The following is a 15,850-nucleotide window of genomic DNA, read 5'->3' as shown; positions in this document are numbered from 1 at the left end:
CTGCTTGCATACAAAACTTGAACACAAGCTTGGTGAAGAGAAGCTTAAGTATCGGTATTCGTATCGCAAGCATGTACAAACATTTAATTGTATACATTTGGGCTATTGATGTAATTTCGTCAGCTACGAAACAAATACAAATCACGATAGAGTCTATATTCTGGGTTCGCGTGTTCGGTGTTGATTCCTAATAAGGATCAATCTAAGCAGACTCTTGTGCATTTGCGGATTCAAAAGTGTGACGATTAATTGAAAATGTCAACCATTGGAAATTTTGGTTGCCTGGTTCCACATCAACGGCTCGAACAACCCCATGGGGCTGATCCTTGTAGTTTTATGATTTACGCCGATGAAATGAGTTTCTTCAGCATGACACATAGTAAAATCTTTTCTAATTTTTTTTTCTCAGTGTGTAACATTTTGGAACATCGTGAGAGTTTTCTACGCTAAGTTTTTTACGTTTTTGGGAGTGTTTTACTCAACATATTGATTCACATCAGTATTAGTCGTGTTCGGCAGTATATTTTACAATGCCGGTCATTGGAGTGTGCATCTAGCTTGAGCCTGTTGTAACGTTATTTGCTGTTAATTCTGGTCAAGTTTGATAGTTTTTAGCACTATACCGACCGTTAGCACCAGCACCGCTTCGTACTTCAATAAGCAGTCTGTGTCATCCTGTGTTCTGCTGTCAACATTGAACAAAGCAGAGATGGAGAAAAAACAATGCGGAGAGTGTCAACACGAAATCAATGATCTTGAGCCAATACGTTGTGGAATGTGTGATACTTTTTTTCACATTAGCCAAAATTGCTGCGGATTCAATTTGCGCTCATGCAAGGATGTTTTCGCCCAAGGCAAGATAATATTTATTTGTACATCTTGTAGAGGTGAGCTTAATGGTCGATCTCTTCGTGCGTACATGGCAGATCAAAACAAACGTTTGTCTCCAAATGAGACAACTGACAATATTAATAAACAAATTGAACAATTGTCTGGTATTGTTGAACTACTCAGCAAAAAAGTTGGTTTTATTGCAAATACTTCAATTCGGAAACCCTCTACGACTCGCGATCCCATTACACCTTTATGGCCAAATTCTAACAAGAAGCGTCGTCGTGTGGATTTCAGTTTCGAAATTATAGTTTTAGAATTGCAACTGATCTCTGAGTCTGTTCTTGGTTCTAAATTTAGTTTTTGAACTCAGGTCCAGTTCCTTATTCTAAAATTCTTCTATTCGGTTCTTTTTAGAACCATGATAATACTCAAAGAATTATGCGAAATTTTGCTTTACTCTATACAACCCAATTGATGGTCGTTGCTTGGGTTTTTCGCGCAAGGACGACGATTTTGAGGTAGTCAGGCACATATCTTTACACAATCGATCAACTATCAATTCAAATTCGAAAGTGTAAAGAAATCGTATCAGTTTTATTCGTATTCACGACATCCAGTTATGTCTCTGACATTACGCATCCGTACTATTTTAGATTTCCGTTTTTATTGGTAAATAACAGTTACATTTTCACAGTTATGTGCACCTTGCATAAATTTGGGGGTTAAAAAATAATATTTTTTCCGCTTCAAATAATCATATTTCATCCAAAACAAATTCAAACAAATAATCAAATCTGCGGTTTTTGGAATTATTACGTCAAATTTTCCACGCGGTTTTTTTTGCACGGTTTCCGCAATTAACACGGTTTTCTTTTACACGGATTTTTTAACATGGTACGTAACCCCCGTGTAAAAAGAGACCTTAGTGTATATATCTTTTGGTCTCCAGCAAGCAAGCATTGCACAATTCGATATGCGCCAAACAGTCATCGAAGATCTGACATGCATGGAGTGAAAAATTTCCAATTCTATACAAAACAATTTTCTATGCTTTCTCCACATTCCCGAAGAATTTTTCTTATGTAATATAGCCTAAAACCTCAGCATTAACGCATAACGGTCCGGAGGGCCGAATGCCGTATATTACTCAACTCAACTCGACTCAACTCGACGAACTGAGCAAATATCTGTGTGTATGTGTGTGACCAATATTGTCACTTACTTTTCTCGGAGATGTCTGAACCGATTTTCACAAACATAGATTCAAATTAAATACCTTATAGTTCTATACAAAGTTCCCGTATTTAAATTCATCCGACTCACGGTTCCGGAATTACCGTACAGGTATTTTGCACTAATTTTTCTTTAGCGGTCTGTTAAATAAGAACGGCTGTTATATACTGCCCGACGTTTCGATCACTGGATATGGTCTTTTTCAAGGAAAACTAAGTTTATTGGTTATGAAAGATTCTACAAAACACATTAAACTCACATGTTAACTCACTATCTTAGCGTTCCTCGTCTAAAAATCGTATGCCCACGAACGGTTGTTTATATAGTAAAAAAGTTTCTTCTGTCACTGCTCTAAACTATATAAAACATATGTGCGATCACCAAAAACTGTTGATTTAAAATCATTTACATATTTTAAATTAAATGATTTCTTACGTTGCAATAATAACATTTGTTTTAAACATTAGCCTGCTTTACCACTATGCACTACTTATCGTCACTGGTGGGTAAATGATGGTGCTTAAATCGGTGAACTTATTTGCGTGATGGAGCTTGAGCGAGAATGGTGAGATGATAATTTATCATTGTGTTGTGCTTTTGATCTAGAGATATTAGAGTGGGTAGTTTAAACTGTGTGGAGTTCGCCTTCGTATGTAGTACTTAGACCGTCTATGTCTGTGCGGTGATTGATAGTGCTAGGAGTGTTTACAATATGACACATTTCTAGTATAGGTGAAGAAGTGGATTTAAAACGACGATTTATGATTTTAGTGTGACTTAGATCAAAATGATGTTGGTACCGTATGACATGATTTACAAGTGCCGTTTTTTCTTCTAATTTTGCTATTTCGCTATCTATGTATCCACACGGAACCACCCGCGATCCCATTTCAACCAGAATATTAGTTGATTTTCTGAATTTGATTGGTTAAAATTTGGTACAACTAATCGACTAATGTTATAACTAAACTGTCATTTTTGTTTTCAGATTAGTAAAAACGATGGTTGAAACAACTAATTTAATTGGTTGTAAAAAAATGCTGTCAATTAGTAAGGACACATACCTTTCAATTTCAACAAATATTTTAGTTGAAATAACTGGTGTTGTTATTGAAACAAAATTCTGTTAGTTGAAAAACAAATCGGTTTTAGTTGTTTTCGACATTGCAATCAAAACTGAAACTGTTCAAATCATTGATCTTACCACTTTTCTTGTTCGGAGATGTTCTTCATGTCTCCCCTAGTGCCAACTCCTCCGTTAGTCTCCGGCGTCGGCCCGTGGACAATTAGTTAGTCGGTTCCAAATAGTTGACGGTAAATAGCCGTTAGTAGTGTAATACGCGATAACCGAAACAGTTCATCAATTAACTTCTGCTGTAGGTAGATTACGGCAAAAGCAGAACGAAAAGTGTAAATGTTCCGATATTAAATTGATCCAAGAGTGTATTCAGTTAATTGAGAAGAAATAGAAGTGAAGAAATACAGAAAAAATAGGTTTATTAACAAAGAGATTCCATTCAAAACAGAAAGAAACATTCCCTTTCGTCATTTTCCTCCCGCCGCCGTTCGGCCAGAACAACGAGGCGTTTTGCAAGTGGTGACAGCGGTACTGAACCGCGAGGGGGGGGGGGGGGGGGGGGGGTTCAGAAAGAAAGCGGTAAGCGCGATAGCAGCAAGGATACGCCAGGAGTACGGGTGAGGAATTCGAAATTGAGGATGTTGGGCGAAGCAGTATTAGTATGGTGAGTCTACGTACATTTTACTTTTTCTTGGTTTATATTCAAGCACGAGACAAAGTGGCTCGCTAACGGAACGAAATTGATTCCGTCAGAGCACTGTTGTTGGTCAATGCGGTAGCATATCGGAGCTGGTATGAGCCCGATCGAGGTATACGATGCGGACGTATAGATTACGTTCACATTTGATTTGTTTACGTTTTGACCACGGTCAATACGGGCGCATGTGTTGAAGAGAAAAAAACACCGCGATAATATTTACAAAAGTGGCCATACTAGCATGAAGGCCTTAGAAGTTTTTTTTTGTCGCCTTTGTTGAAGAGACAAAGAAAATCACGACCAGCTGAACAGTACTGGTGTAATGATTATAAGGTCAAGGTGACCAACCGAACCTCACGCGTATGAGCGAAGGAATCGGTAATTTGACGCATCATTTTGCGAATAAGCAAAAGTAGTCTAATAAGCAAAAGTAGCAAAAGTAGCCGTACTTGGACTGACATAACAAAGCAAGGCAGCGAATTAGGCACCAGGAGTGCATGCCACGAGGTATATATTTAAAACGGTGGTGAACCAACCCGTATGGGCGGAGCCTACGGAAAAATGCGTTGCTAGGCGACACACCAAAACAATCGCGGCCATATTTGCGGCTAAAAGTCTGGCAACTGAAATAAGAACAGAGTACGGGGAAAAGAAGCGGTATATGACAATAATAACAATAAACCGACATTGACTTTGAGTATGGTATACGCGGGGTGAACAATAACGATCACCCGCAAACGACAGGAAATATTTCTAGATGTTTACAACGAAAAATGTATTGAGCCAAATTAACGAAGACGTTCGCAGATGTCAAGACTAGAAGAAATAGGTGAGTATATTGCACACGAATACGAGAATTTATACAAGAGCAAGATCATTACAAGGGATCCTAACCAAGAAGGAAACACCTAAGGAAGCCTTCGCCGAATTCGAACAACTAATCGAAGGTTACGAATTTCGGGTCTCAGTAAGTGAATGGAACAAACTAACAGACCTTTATAACGTCGTGCGAACAAAATATGAGGCAGCATCGAAAATCCTAAGCGAATCAATCGTTATAGAAACCAAACAAGATCGTCCTAACGGGCGTCAGAGAAGTATATGGGAAGCTGGAAGTACAAAACATAACATATCACAGCGTCAAAGAGTGCATTCAGTTATTGAGAATAACAACGATTACGAAGATCGGTTTCCAAAAACCGAGGTCATTCAGTGCATACCGGATTTTCATGGGTTAATGAGCTTAATGCGTTCCTATATCACATAGAGCATTTTGCGGATGAGATACCGGAAGGTATGCCGCACAATGAGCTAATTTATGTCGTTTTATTGAAACTTAAGGGAAAAGCGGCAAACAACATATTAAAAATCAGAGCCGAAACTTGGCCGGAGACAAAAGCAAATTTAGTAAGAGAATTCGGTGAGGTGATTAAAATCGAAAATGTGTTAGCAGATAGGGAGACTTTAAGGCAAAACCCGCGAGAATCTTATAAGTCATACAAAAAACGCGTAAAGAAAATAAAAGAACACATAGACCTATATAATGAAGGCGCCCAGGGAAACAGCGCATTAGATAAGAATTTGAGGTTGCATTGTATAGCAGGCCTGAGAAACGATGATCTCAGGAGAACGGCCCAGGGACAAAGAAACATGGCTCTGGGAGAATTACTAGACTTTCTCGAAGAGCAACACGACAATAGGCAAACAAGAAACCACAGAGAAAGGAACAGCTTTAACAATACGAATACTACAGCAGACAGCGGTATGAGGCAAAATTACAGGTACCCGCAAGGAGAAGGATTCAGAAACCCACGGGGAGATAGGCATCATACAAGGGTCATGAGACACAACCAGGAGCCTACTACATCTCGGCAATATAAAGCATTAAGCGGTGGGTCCAACCAGAGGCATTATGACGAATCGCACCAGACGTTCCGACAAGAACTATGTAACCTACTAACAAGAAGAGATTATGAGAGACAAGATCAACAACGACCAAGTGCTCGAACGTATGGGCACCAACCACAAAATACCCATACACAAAGCAGAAGCCGGGACAATTAGAACAATTACGAAACAGCGGAGCGCTCGTACCGGCAGGAACGCCCAAACAACCGAGACAATAACTATGACAACCACAACAACTATAGAAAAAACTAAACAAAGGGCCGTTCGAGTGGATAGAGGATCGAACAGCCCATGACATTATTCAAAAGCAAGACTTAAAAAAGAAAATATGTGTAATTCAAAGATCTATTTCACAGTTGGGAAATCAAGTCGGGCAAATCACAGATATAATACAAGAAATGAGACGGCAAGAGGCGGCCAAGATGAATCTTGGGTCAGTAAATCAAAAACGCATCCGAGAAGAAAGGGAGTCAGGAACCACAAGTCATGTAATGACTAGAAATTTGTTCAATGCATATGAAATTGAATTGAGGTCTACAGCTAACCCATATATAGGAAAGAAATTTTTAATCGATACGGGGGCCAGTTCCAACTTAATCAGTAGAAAATGTGCAGAGGAAATAGGCTCGGGTAAGATAAACGGACAAGAGCGAATACAGTATACGGGGGTGGTAAGCATCCCGTGGATAAGCCTAGGTACAACCGAGGCAGAATTTATAATTCAAGGCGTAAATCTAAAAGTAAAATTTGACGTAGTCGAAGAATTGGGGTTCGATGGAATTCTCGGAATGGAATTCATAAACAGATACGTCACAAGTTTAGATAACAAAAATGGAATAATATACATGCAAGAAGAGCCTATAGAGTTCAGCACGAAGGTGAGACCTTGCCCAAGAGGATCATTATATTTAGTACAGGGTAAAGAGCTCACGCGGGAGAGGAAACACAGACAAACGCCAATGGGCGCTAATAAACAAACAGAGATACGGATAGAAAAGCTAAATATGGGAAAAATATTAGACGAACACCAAAATGAGCTGCCCAAAAGCACAACTAAATCAGACAACAACGGGGAAATAGAAAAATCTCCAAGTATAAATAGGACAACCGAAAACCACATTAAAATGGATGCAAAAAGTGGCAAAAATAAAGTAATTGTCGTCAATGCTGAAGTCTTAGAGGGCAGTTTAGCGAAGCATAATAAATGTGAAGTGAATAAAAATGATAACATTAATGCATCGCATCAGAGCAACTATGAGTTATACAAAAACGACGGTCGTTCAGATAATATGCTCCCTGGTTGTGGGACTAATATTACTCATGAAGAAGAAAAAGATTTTATAGGCGGAGAGTGTGGCGAGGAAGACAAATGTTTCCTTGATTTAGATACAAATCAAGACGCAATTCTTACGGAAAATAGAAGATACGGTCAAATATCTGGTCGAGACCGAACAGATAAAGTATTAAAATCACTAAATATCATCTAAAAAGAGAAAATTTTATGGATATAGAGAAAATAATGGCATCATATAGTGATGTATTCTATCTGAAGGGGGATAAATTAACTATCACTGATGCGGTAGTGCACGAAATTGAGACCACTTCAAACGTGCCTATCAACAAACGGCAATATAGACTTCCAGAAGCTACAAAGAAGCATATTATAGAAGAAATTGAAGAAATGCGTATACAAGGTATCATAAGGCCTAGCAAAAGTCCGTGGAATGCACCAGTCCTGTGTGTTCCCAAGAAGGACGATGAATTGGGTAACAAGAAATACAGAACCGTGGTGGACTTCAGGGATTTAAAATTAGTTACAAAGCCATTGGTATACCCAACTCCACTAATTGACGAGATTCTAGATAATCTTGGAAACAGTAAATATTTTTCTACCTTGGATTTAAATTCAGGATTTTACCAAGTACCAATTAACTCAAAAGATGCAGCCAAGACAGCGTTTCCAACTCCAAAAGGCCACTTTGAATTCACAAGAATGCCTATGGGCTTGCGTAACAGCCCGTCGACGTTCCAAAGATTAATGAACGTATGAAATGCTGTATGAAATAAAAGACGTGAAAGCTACAGTCTACTTGGACGATATAATTGTTTTCGGTGTTACCATCGAAGAACACAATGAAAACTTACGCAAAGTTTTAAAGGCTCTCCGTCGACATAATCTAAAAGTCGAGCCACGTAAATGCCAAATTTTGAAAAATGAAATTATGTATTTAGGCCACGTAATTGACAAAGAAGGAATCCGTCCCATGGGAGACAATATAAAAACAATAAAAGAAATGGCGGCACCAAAAACAGTCAAAGGTGTCCGGTCATTCTAAGGAACAGTAAATTTCTATGGGAAGTTCATACCTCACATCGCAGAGAAACGTAAACCTTTGAACGATCTCTTGCGAAAGATTGTTAAGTTTACTTGGACGGAAGAGTGTCAAAAATCTTTTGAGGAATTCTGACACACTGTTAGTTAGACCGAGCTATAAAGATACGTTCGTGATCACGACAGATGCGAGCGAGTACGCCATTGGAGCAGTACTCTCGAATGAAAAATCGATCGATAGGCCAATTTCATATGCAAGCGGAGGTCTAGTAGGTGCTGAAGGAAAGTACCATACGATTTAAAAAGAGCTGTTAGCCATCGTATGGGCAGTGAACCGTTTTAAGCATTTTATTTATAATCAGAGATTTATTGTATACACTGATCATCGACCGCTGATTTCAACATGGCATTTAAAAGAAACTTCGCCTACCCTAACGCGTTTACGTCTGAAACTACAAGGATTGGAAATGGACATTCGCTACAAACAAGGTAAAAACAATGTTGTGGCAGATTTTTTTATCGAGACTACCTGAGCAGGCCGAGTCCTTACACCCTATATCAGTAGTCACTAGACAACAGAAACGTCACCATTCGTCATCTAACACTCGATGTGGATAGACGAATAACCTACTACGACTAATTTCGATTTTGTTTTATCTTTTATTCGCAGTTGTCTACCTACCCAAGCTATGGGTAAAACGCGCCATAGATCCGAGAAGGATCCAAAGGATGCTAAGCGTCTGAAGCCAAGTGATGTACAGGTAAACGACCTTTTGCTGAGTAACAACCAATACGCTGATCTGCCAGTTGATGTCGAAGAGGAACTGTAGAAGAAGGAAAAAATGCCGCCTTTCTACCTGAAGGGCTTCCCAGCAAATTTACGCTCGGATTTCAATACACTGATCAGCAAAGGACTACAGGCAACAATCCGTTTATGTACTGAAGGCTACAAAATAACTGTTCCGGCTTTGAACCACTACAAAGGAGTGGAATGCTATCTGAAGCAGACAAAAGCGGAATACTTCACACACGATATTGCCACCAACAAACCTATGAAGGTTGTACTTCGAGGACTACCCGACATGATGGAAGCCGAACTAAAGCAGGCACTGTCGGAGACTGGACTAAAGCCTTTGATGGTGTTTAAAATGAAGCGACATAACACGGACAAAAAGTATCGAGATCAACTCTACTTGGTTCATCTGGAGAAGGGCTCCATCACCATGAGTCAACTGAAAACGATTAAATCGTTTTCAGTAATCATCGAATGGCAAAAGTATAAACCGGTACATCGGGATGTCACACAGTGCACGAACTGTTTGAACTACGGCCATGGAGCGAGGAATTGCCACATGAAAAGTCGGTGCAGGAAATGTGCCGAACCACACAATACCAACGATTGCCTACTAGATGACATCGCTGTAAAATGTGTGAACTGTGATGGTGACCATCCATCTGCTAGCAAATCGTGTCCCAAACGTGCTGAGTTCACAAAAATTCGACAACAGGCGTCCCGTAAACAATCAACGCGCAAGAATGTTCCACAGAAGGATGAAATTAATTTCCCACGGCTCCCACCGAAGAGGGATATTCCGAATTTGCCACCACTTCCTCGCAGCAATCCAAAAGATTCAGCCGCTGGATCACAAAAAGAATATCCCTCAAAAATCCCTCCTGGATGGGGCAATAATCAACCACAAGCAAAGGATGACTCTGGTGACATATTCTCTGCTGAACAACTGATCGTCATTTTTGAAACAATGACAGCAAAACTACGAAACTGCAGAACGCGGTTAGATCAAATCAACGCCTTAGGCAAATTCATCATCGAATATGCAATATAATGAGTTAGTTATAATAAATTGGAATGCTTGCTCACTCAGGAGCAAAACTGCTGAATCAAGAGAAGAATGTCGATATTGCTATTTTAACTGAAACTCATCTTAAACCTGAAATTTCTATTTTTATTTCCAATTACAGGATTCACAGGCTCGACAGGACAACTACCAGAGGAGGGGGAGTTGCCATTGCCATTAAACGATCCATTCAGCATAGGCTTATGTCAGCCTTTAAATTGCAACTAATAGAAGCCATCGGAGTTAAGATTGCAACGACGATGGGATCCATCATCATCATTGCAGCGTACTGCCCTAAACAAACCAATCTTCGAGATGGTACGTGTGCATCTTTGAAGCGAGATCTTGCTATGCTCACTCGACGACAGAACAAATTCATCATTGCTGGGGACCTGAACGCACGGCATGAGCTGTGGGGAAACAAAAGACAGAATCGAAACGGATTCGTACTAGCCGAAGCTGGACAATACAACATCCTCGCTCCGGATCAACCAACGCGACTTTCCAGATCGGGAGTTCATTCCATTTTGGATATATTCATCAGCAACATCGCCATAGACAGCTCTCCGGTTGTCTTCAACGAGCTCTCTTCCGACCACTTTCCAGTAATATTGACGTTGGGATCTTCACCAGAAACAGTGCCTATTCAACCTCGGAGGAACTATTATCGCACCGATTGGGTCCAATTTCAACAAATTGCCGACCAATATATTAATATCGATCTGCCACTTGATTCCCCGATGGAAATCGATGCGGCCCTATCTTCCTTCCAGTATTCAATCACAGTCGCTCGTGATAGGACGGTTCCAGTACAACATATGCCGAGTTCCTCTCTTCAAATCGACAGTGTCACCAAGAAACTCATCCGACTTCGAAATATCTACCGGAGGCAGTATCAACGAACTGGCATCCTAGATAGGAAGACTTCTTATAACAACTTAACTAGGATAATCCAGGAAAGAATATCTGAGCATCGCAACAGGAACTTCCAGCAAAAGCTTCGAGAAATTCTCCCACATTCAAAGCCCTTCTGGTCCTTAACGAAGGTGCTTAAGAAAAAACCGAAGCCTATTCCTCCTCTGCTGCCACCCCAGGACGCAGCTGAAGGAATACCTTTAATCACACCAGTAGAGAAGGCAAATGCGCTAGGCCAGCAGTTTGTGTGTTCTCACAATTTAGGACTCAAAATTGTTAGTCCACATGAAAGAGCCGTTGCTGATAGCGTAGCTGAGATTGACCAATCAGACAGCTTGGTTCCGGCGGAAAGTAGAGTCACTGCGAATGAGCTGATGGCTATTGTGAAAAAATCCAAAAATATGAAGGCCCCCGGTTTCGATAACACATTCAACATTGAGCTGAAAAATTTGAGTATTCGTTCATTTGTCTTCTTAGCTATCCTTTCCTTTCCAAGAGCTATCGGCCCATCAGCTTACTCACTGCCCTATCCGAGCTGTTTGAAAAGTCAATTCAAAGGCGAATTCTTGCTTTCGCAGATGAACAGGATATATTACTGGAAGAACAGTTTGGGTTCCGGAAAGGAAGATCCACCATCAGCCAACTCACAAGGGTTAACAACGTCATCCAGCAAAACAAATCATTGTCCAAAACGTCTGCCATGGCAATATTGGATATTGAAAAGGCATCCGATAATGTGTTTTCTCTAATTTTCAAAATAATGCGGAAATCTCTTTACTTTCGCTTGGGTTTTTCGCGCAAGGACGACGATTTTGAGTTAGTCAGGCACATATCTTCAACTGAATGCGTATTTATATACGGGGAACCGTGGTGAAAATCGATCATTTCTTCTCGTGCGTTCGATGGAAGCAGGCGTCGTGGGAGTTAAACCATCAACCAGCAGCGACGGAGAGAGCGCCTTCTGCGTGGTTAAAACCTCAAACGCTCAGGTAGCAACTTTCATTCGCTTGCTGGCCTTCAAGGCGAGCAGACTACCATCGCGTTAGATAAATCAACTATCAACCAGCAGCGACGGAGAGAGCACCTTCTGCGTGGTTAAAACCTCAAACGCTCAGGTCGCAACTCTCATTCGCTTGCTGGCCTTCAAGGCAAGCAGACTGCCATCGCGGGAGTTAAACCAGCAGCGACGGAGATAGCGCCTTCTGCGTGGTTAAAACCTTAAACGCTCAGGTCGCAACTCTCATTCGCTTGCTGGCTTTCAAGGCGAGAAGACTGCCATCGCGAGAGTTAAACCATCAACCAGCAGCGACGGAGAGAGCACCTTCTGCGTGGTTAAAACCTCAAACGCTCAGATCGCAACTCTCATTCGCTTGCTGGCCTTCAAGGCGAGCAGACTGCTATCGCGGGAGTTAAACCATCAACCAGCAGCGACGGAAAGAGAACCTTCTGCGTGGTTAAAACCTCAAACGCTCAGGTAGCAACTTTCATTCGCTTGCTGGCCTTCAAGGCGAGCAGACTGCCATCGCGGGAGTTAAACCAGCAGCGACGGAGATAGCACCTGCCATCAGAGCCTGCGTGCTGCAACTGGATTCTAAAACTGTATTCCGAAACTAATTTGAGTTTCGAAATTGCAATTCTAGAATTGAAACTGGATTCTGAGTCTGTTATTGGTTCTAAATTTAGTTCTTGAACTCAGGATCCAGTTCTTTATTCCAGACTTCTTCTATTCGGTTCTTTTTAGAACCATAATAATACTCCTAAAGAATTATGCGGAAATTTACTTTACTGTAATCTTTAAAATCCATTCTGGTAGTCATGGCGAAAAATCGTCTTCAAGTTTTAGAGCTGAGTTCTGGAATATGGGTTCAGAATTCAGAGTCTGCGTGCTGAACTAACTCAAATCGTCACTCTTCATCACGAACGCTTTCATAAGAATCTCGTTTCAGAGCCACAATTTTTTTATTATAAAGAACTATACTGCTTATTTCATAATATTTAATTGCGTTTCAGAATGTTTAATGTAACTAATCTGTAATTTAGTCTAGGCGCATCGTTTAAATTTCTAGTAATGAAAGAGGGGAAAGTTGCACAATTCGAACAATCGATGAACTACCAATTCGAACTCGGAAGCATAAATAAAACGTGTCATATTTGTATTCACGACATCCAGTTATGTCTCTGACATTACACACCCGTACTTTTTTTGATAATTTTTATTTTAAAGCTGTCATTAAAACCTACAGATTGATGGCTATCCCATCCGTGCCTTTTGAAAAATGAAGAAGTGAGCACGATGTCACGTATAGCATACTGTAACGTCATCCTCGAGTGGATTCAGTGATTAGTAAGCTGTTTCATGTGTCTAGTAACCTTAGAGTTAAAAAGTTTGCTAAGTATGTGTTCCTTATTATTTATTTCCAACGTCATGACCATACCTAAAAGAACTTAGTACTGCTAGTTTGCCTACTTCAAACGATGATAAAAGCATTCAACAACTCAAGAAGAAAATCGTGAAAATTACGACCATAATGAGAAGTATCGTTACCAAGAAGCTGGTCAACGTATCGACGTATTAGCGAAATCGGTCGAGTGATTCAAAAGTTAGAAACGACATTTTCAACTCTTGGAATATATTAGCTAAAAATGATTCAGCTTTCAGAAAAAATGTACAATTACATAGTACATAGTTATGATGCGTTTCTCATATATAATACTGTGGTATTCTATTCAAAACGTACCTCTCGATTTTTGAAAGAATCCAAGGGATTGTTCGTGCATTAACTAGTAAAACATACACAATGAAACAGTTCTTCGCTCGCGTAGGTCATCCTTAAGAAAACACACCCACACACACACACACACACATATATATATATATATATATATATATATATATATATATATATATATATATATATATATATATATATATATATATATATATATATATATATATATATATATATATATATATATATATATATATATATATATATATATATATATATATATATATATATATATATATATATATATATATATATATATATATATATGTGTGTGTGTGTGTATTTGTATAGATCTTATAAAATAAAGCATATAATTATCAAATTATTAGTGACTTAATATATACCTGATGACATATCACGGACAAACTCCCATGATGTCTCTAGGAATGTGTATGAAAATTAAGTGCGAAATCAGATAAAATCGTCGGTTAATAGGTACCTGTCTGACAATCAAATTTTAAGTGTCAAACCAATTAAATGTTGAGTGTAATTGATTTGAAATGTTAATGATGGCAAGAATCGTGATTTTTTCTTATGAAATTAGCATGTAAGAACTTCTGAGAGTCGTCACTAAGCCCGAATTTATCTATATAATACTTGTAGCAAAAATGTAACTTTTGATGAAGTAACTATTCCATCGTGGGACTTAAATCAAACAGATGTGACTCCTTTGATCTCAACTTTACTAGGAATAGCAATACCAAAACAAAATTGTGGAAAAATACCCCTTCATTATTTGAATGCATCGAAGGTAATTCATATTGTCATAGTATATTATTATTTCTAAAATTTGTATGTATGTCTTCCAGGCATTCACTGCTCGTTCAATGGAGAAGAATGTCGAACAACTATACCAGCAATATTACCGTTGGCAACAAAAATGCAGTCAAAAATGGTTTCAATGGTCGTTTTTTAAACAGGAAACTGTTTATTCTACTTTGATTGGTAATCTGAAAAAGGATATGAATATAACTGCCAATACTCAAAATTTTGAGCAAATGGTAGTACTGCATAAACGTTTACTGTTCGCTTGACAATGTACACCATTTTCAGATTACTCTAAGTGAACTGTTGGTAGATGTAATACTAGAGGCAATTGAGTATTATCAAACATATTACAAGTATGAATTATTATTCGTGCTATCAGTCGCAATGTTGGGTTGGATTTCAATCATAATAGGAAAAATTTTTTTTAACGGTAAATCGTTTAGAAGAGTTAGTGTCCGATTTATCTCAAGAACGATGGCAATTATATTTATTATTTGCATATACCATACATGTAAGTTTATGTAATTTTTAAGGTAAGGAATTCCTGAAGATGTATACTACTAATTTATTCATGTAAGAACAAAGATAATTTCCATAGGAATCAGTTGTTTTGCCAGAAATCATCCATGTGCTTGAACTGACAATGCAAGTTCGTCATGTGACTCGTGAGGATCGTGTCGATTGGTGCATGTTAAAAAAATACGATCGCGGTGCATCACCCGACGTATATAAGATCGTAACAGGTGGCGAATCATGGATATATACGTATGTGGCGAGAGTTTGTCTGATTTGCAAATATTTGTATACTTTCTCAACTACTTCATTTCGGTTCCTTCACCAGATTAATTCCAGAAATTTTCCGTATATTAAGTTGAATTTTTCTACTATTTATTTTTGCCTTTCTCATATAGAAAGGTTATGCAATCATTGAAAAAACCAACTTTTGAACCAAGACCCGGAGGGCCGAGTGTCATATACCATTCGACTCAGGTCGTCGAGCACGCAAAAAGTTTGTGTGTGTATGTAACGTTTTTTTGCACTAACTTTTCTCGGAGATGGCTGAACCGATTTTGACAAACTTAGATTCAAATGAAAGGTCTTGTGGTCTTGTCCAAATTTCTTAAATAATTGGATCCGACTTTCGGTTCCGAAGTAAAGTGTACAAAAAAAATGAAAAAAATGTGTTCTAACTTTTCTCATAGATGGCGCTCACGATTTTCACAAACTTAGGATCAAATGAAAGGTCTTGTGGTCCCATATGTAATTCCTGAATTTCATTCAGATTCGACTTCCGGATCCAGAAATATATATAGGTGTGTTAAAAATTGTATACCATCGTTGAAAATGGCGAAAAACCTTAACAAACCTTCTAAATCGACCTCAAATCTTCTCCAAATGATAGTTTTTATCAGTAGACGGTCAAACAAACCGATTACGGTT

The 15,850-nt window shown here is 39.0% G+C and overlaps 1 protein-coding gene across 1 annotated transcript in view; it reads left to right on the top strand.

The window, feature by feature from the left end:
- Positions 1–14,950, top strand: part of LOC131439961 (GPI ethanolamine phosphate transferase 1-like) — a 61,721-nt gene extending 46,771 nt beyond the window's left edge. Inside the window, exons 5-7 of the mRNA XM_058611086.1 lie at positions 14,246–14,393; positions 14,452–14,643; positions 14,696–14,950. Of these exons, the coding sequence (XP_058467069.1) occupies positions 14,246–14,393; positions 14,452–14,643; positions 14,696–14,935 (580 nt within the window). The 3' untranslated portion in view covers positions 14,936–14,950. The remainder of the gene's footprint in view (positions 1–14,245; positions 14,394–14,451; positions 14,644–14,695) is intronic.
- Positions 14,951–15,850: the final 900 nt, after the last annotated feature.

This window comes from Malaya genurostris, unplaced genomic scaffold, assembly GCF_030247185.1.
Source record: "Malaya genurostris strain Urasoe2022 unplaced genomic scaffold, Malgen_1.1 HiC_scaffold_24, whole genome shotgun sequence".
Classification (NCBI taxonomy): domain Eukaryota; kingdom Metazoa; phylum Arthropoda; class Insecta; order Diptera; family Culicidae; genus Malaya; species Malaya genurostris.
The sequence above is the reverse complement of the archived record's forward strand: the minus strand, read 5'-3'. Positions and strand labels throughout refer to the sequence as shown.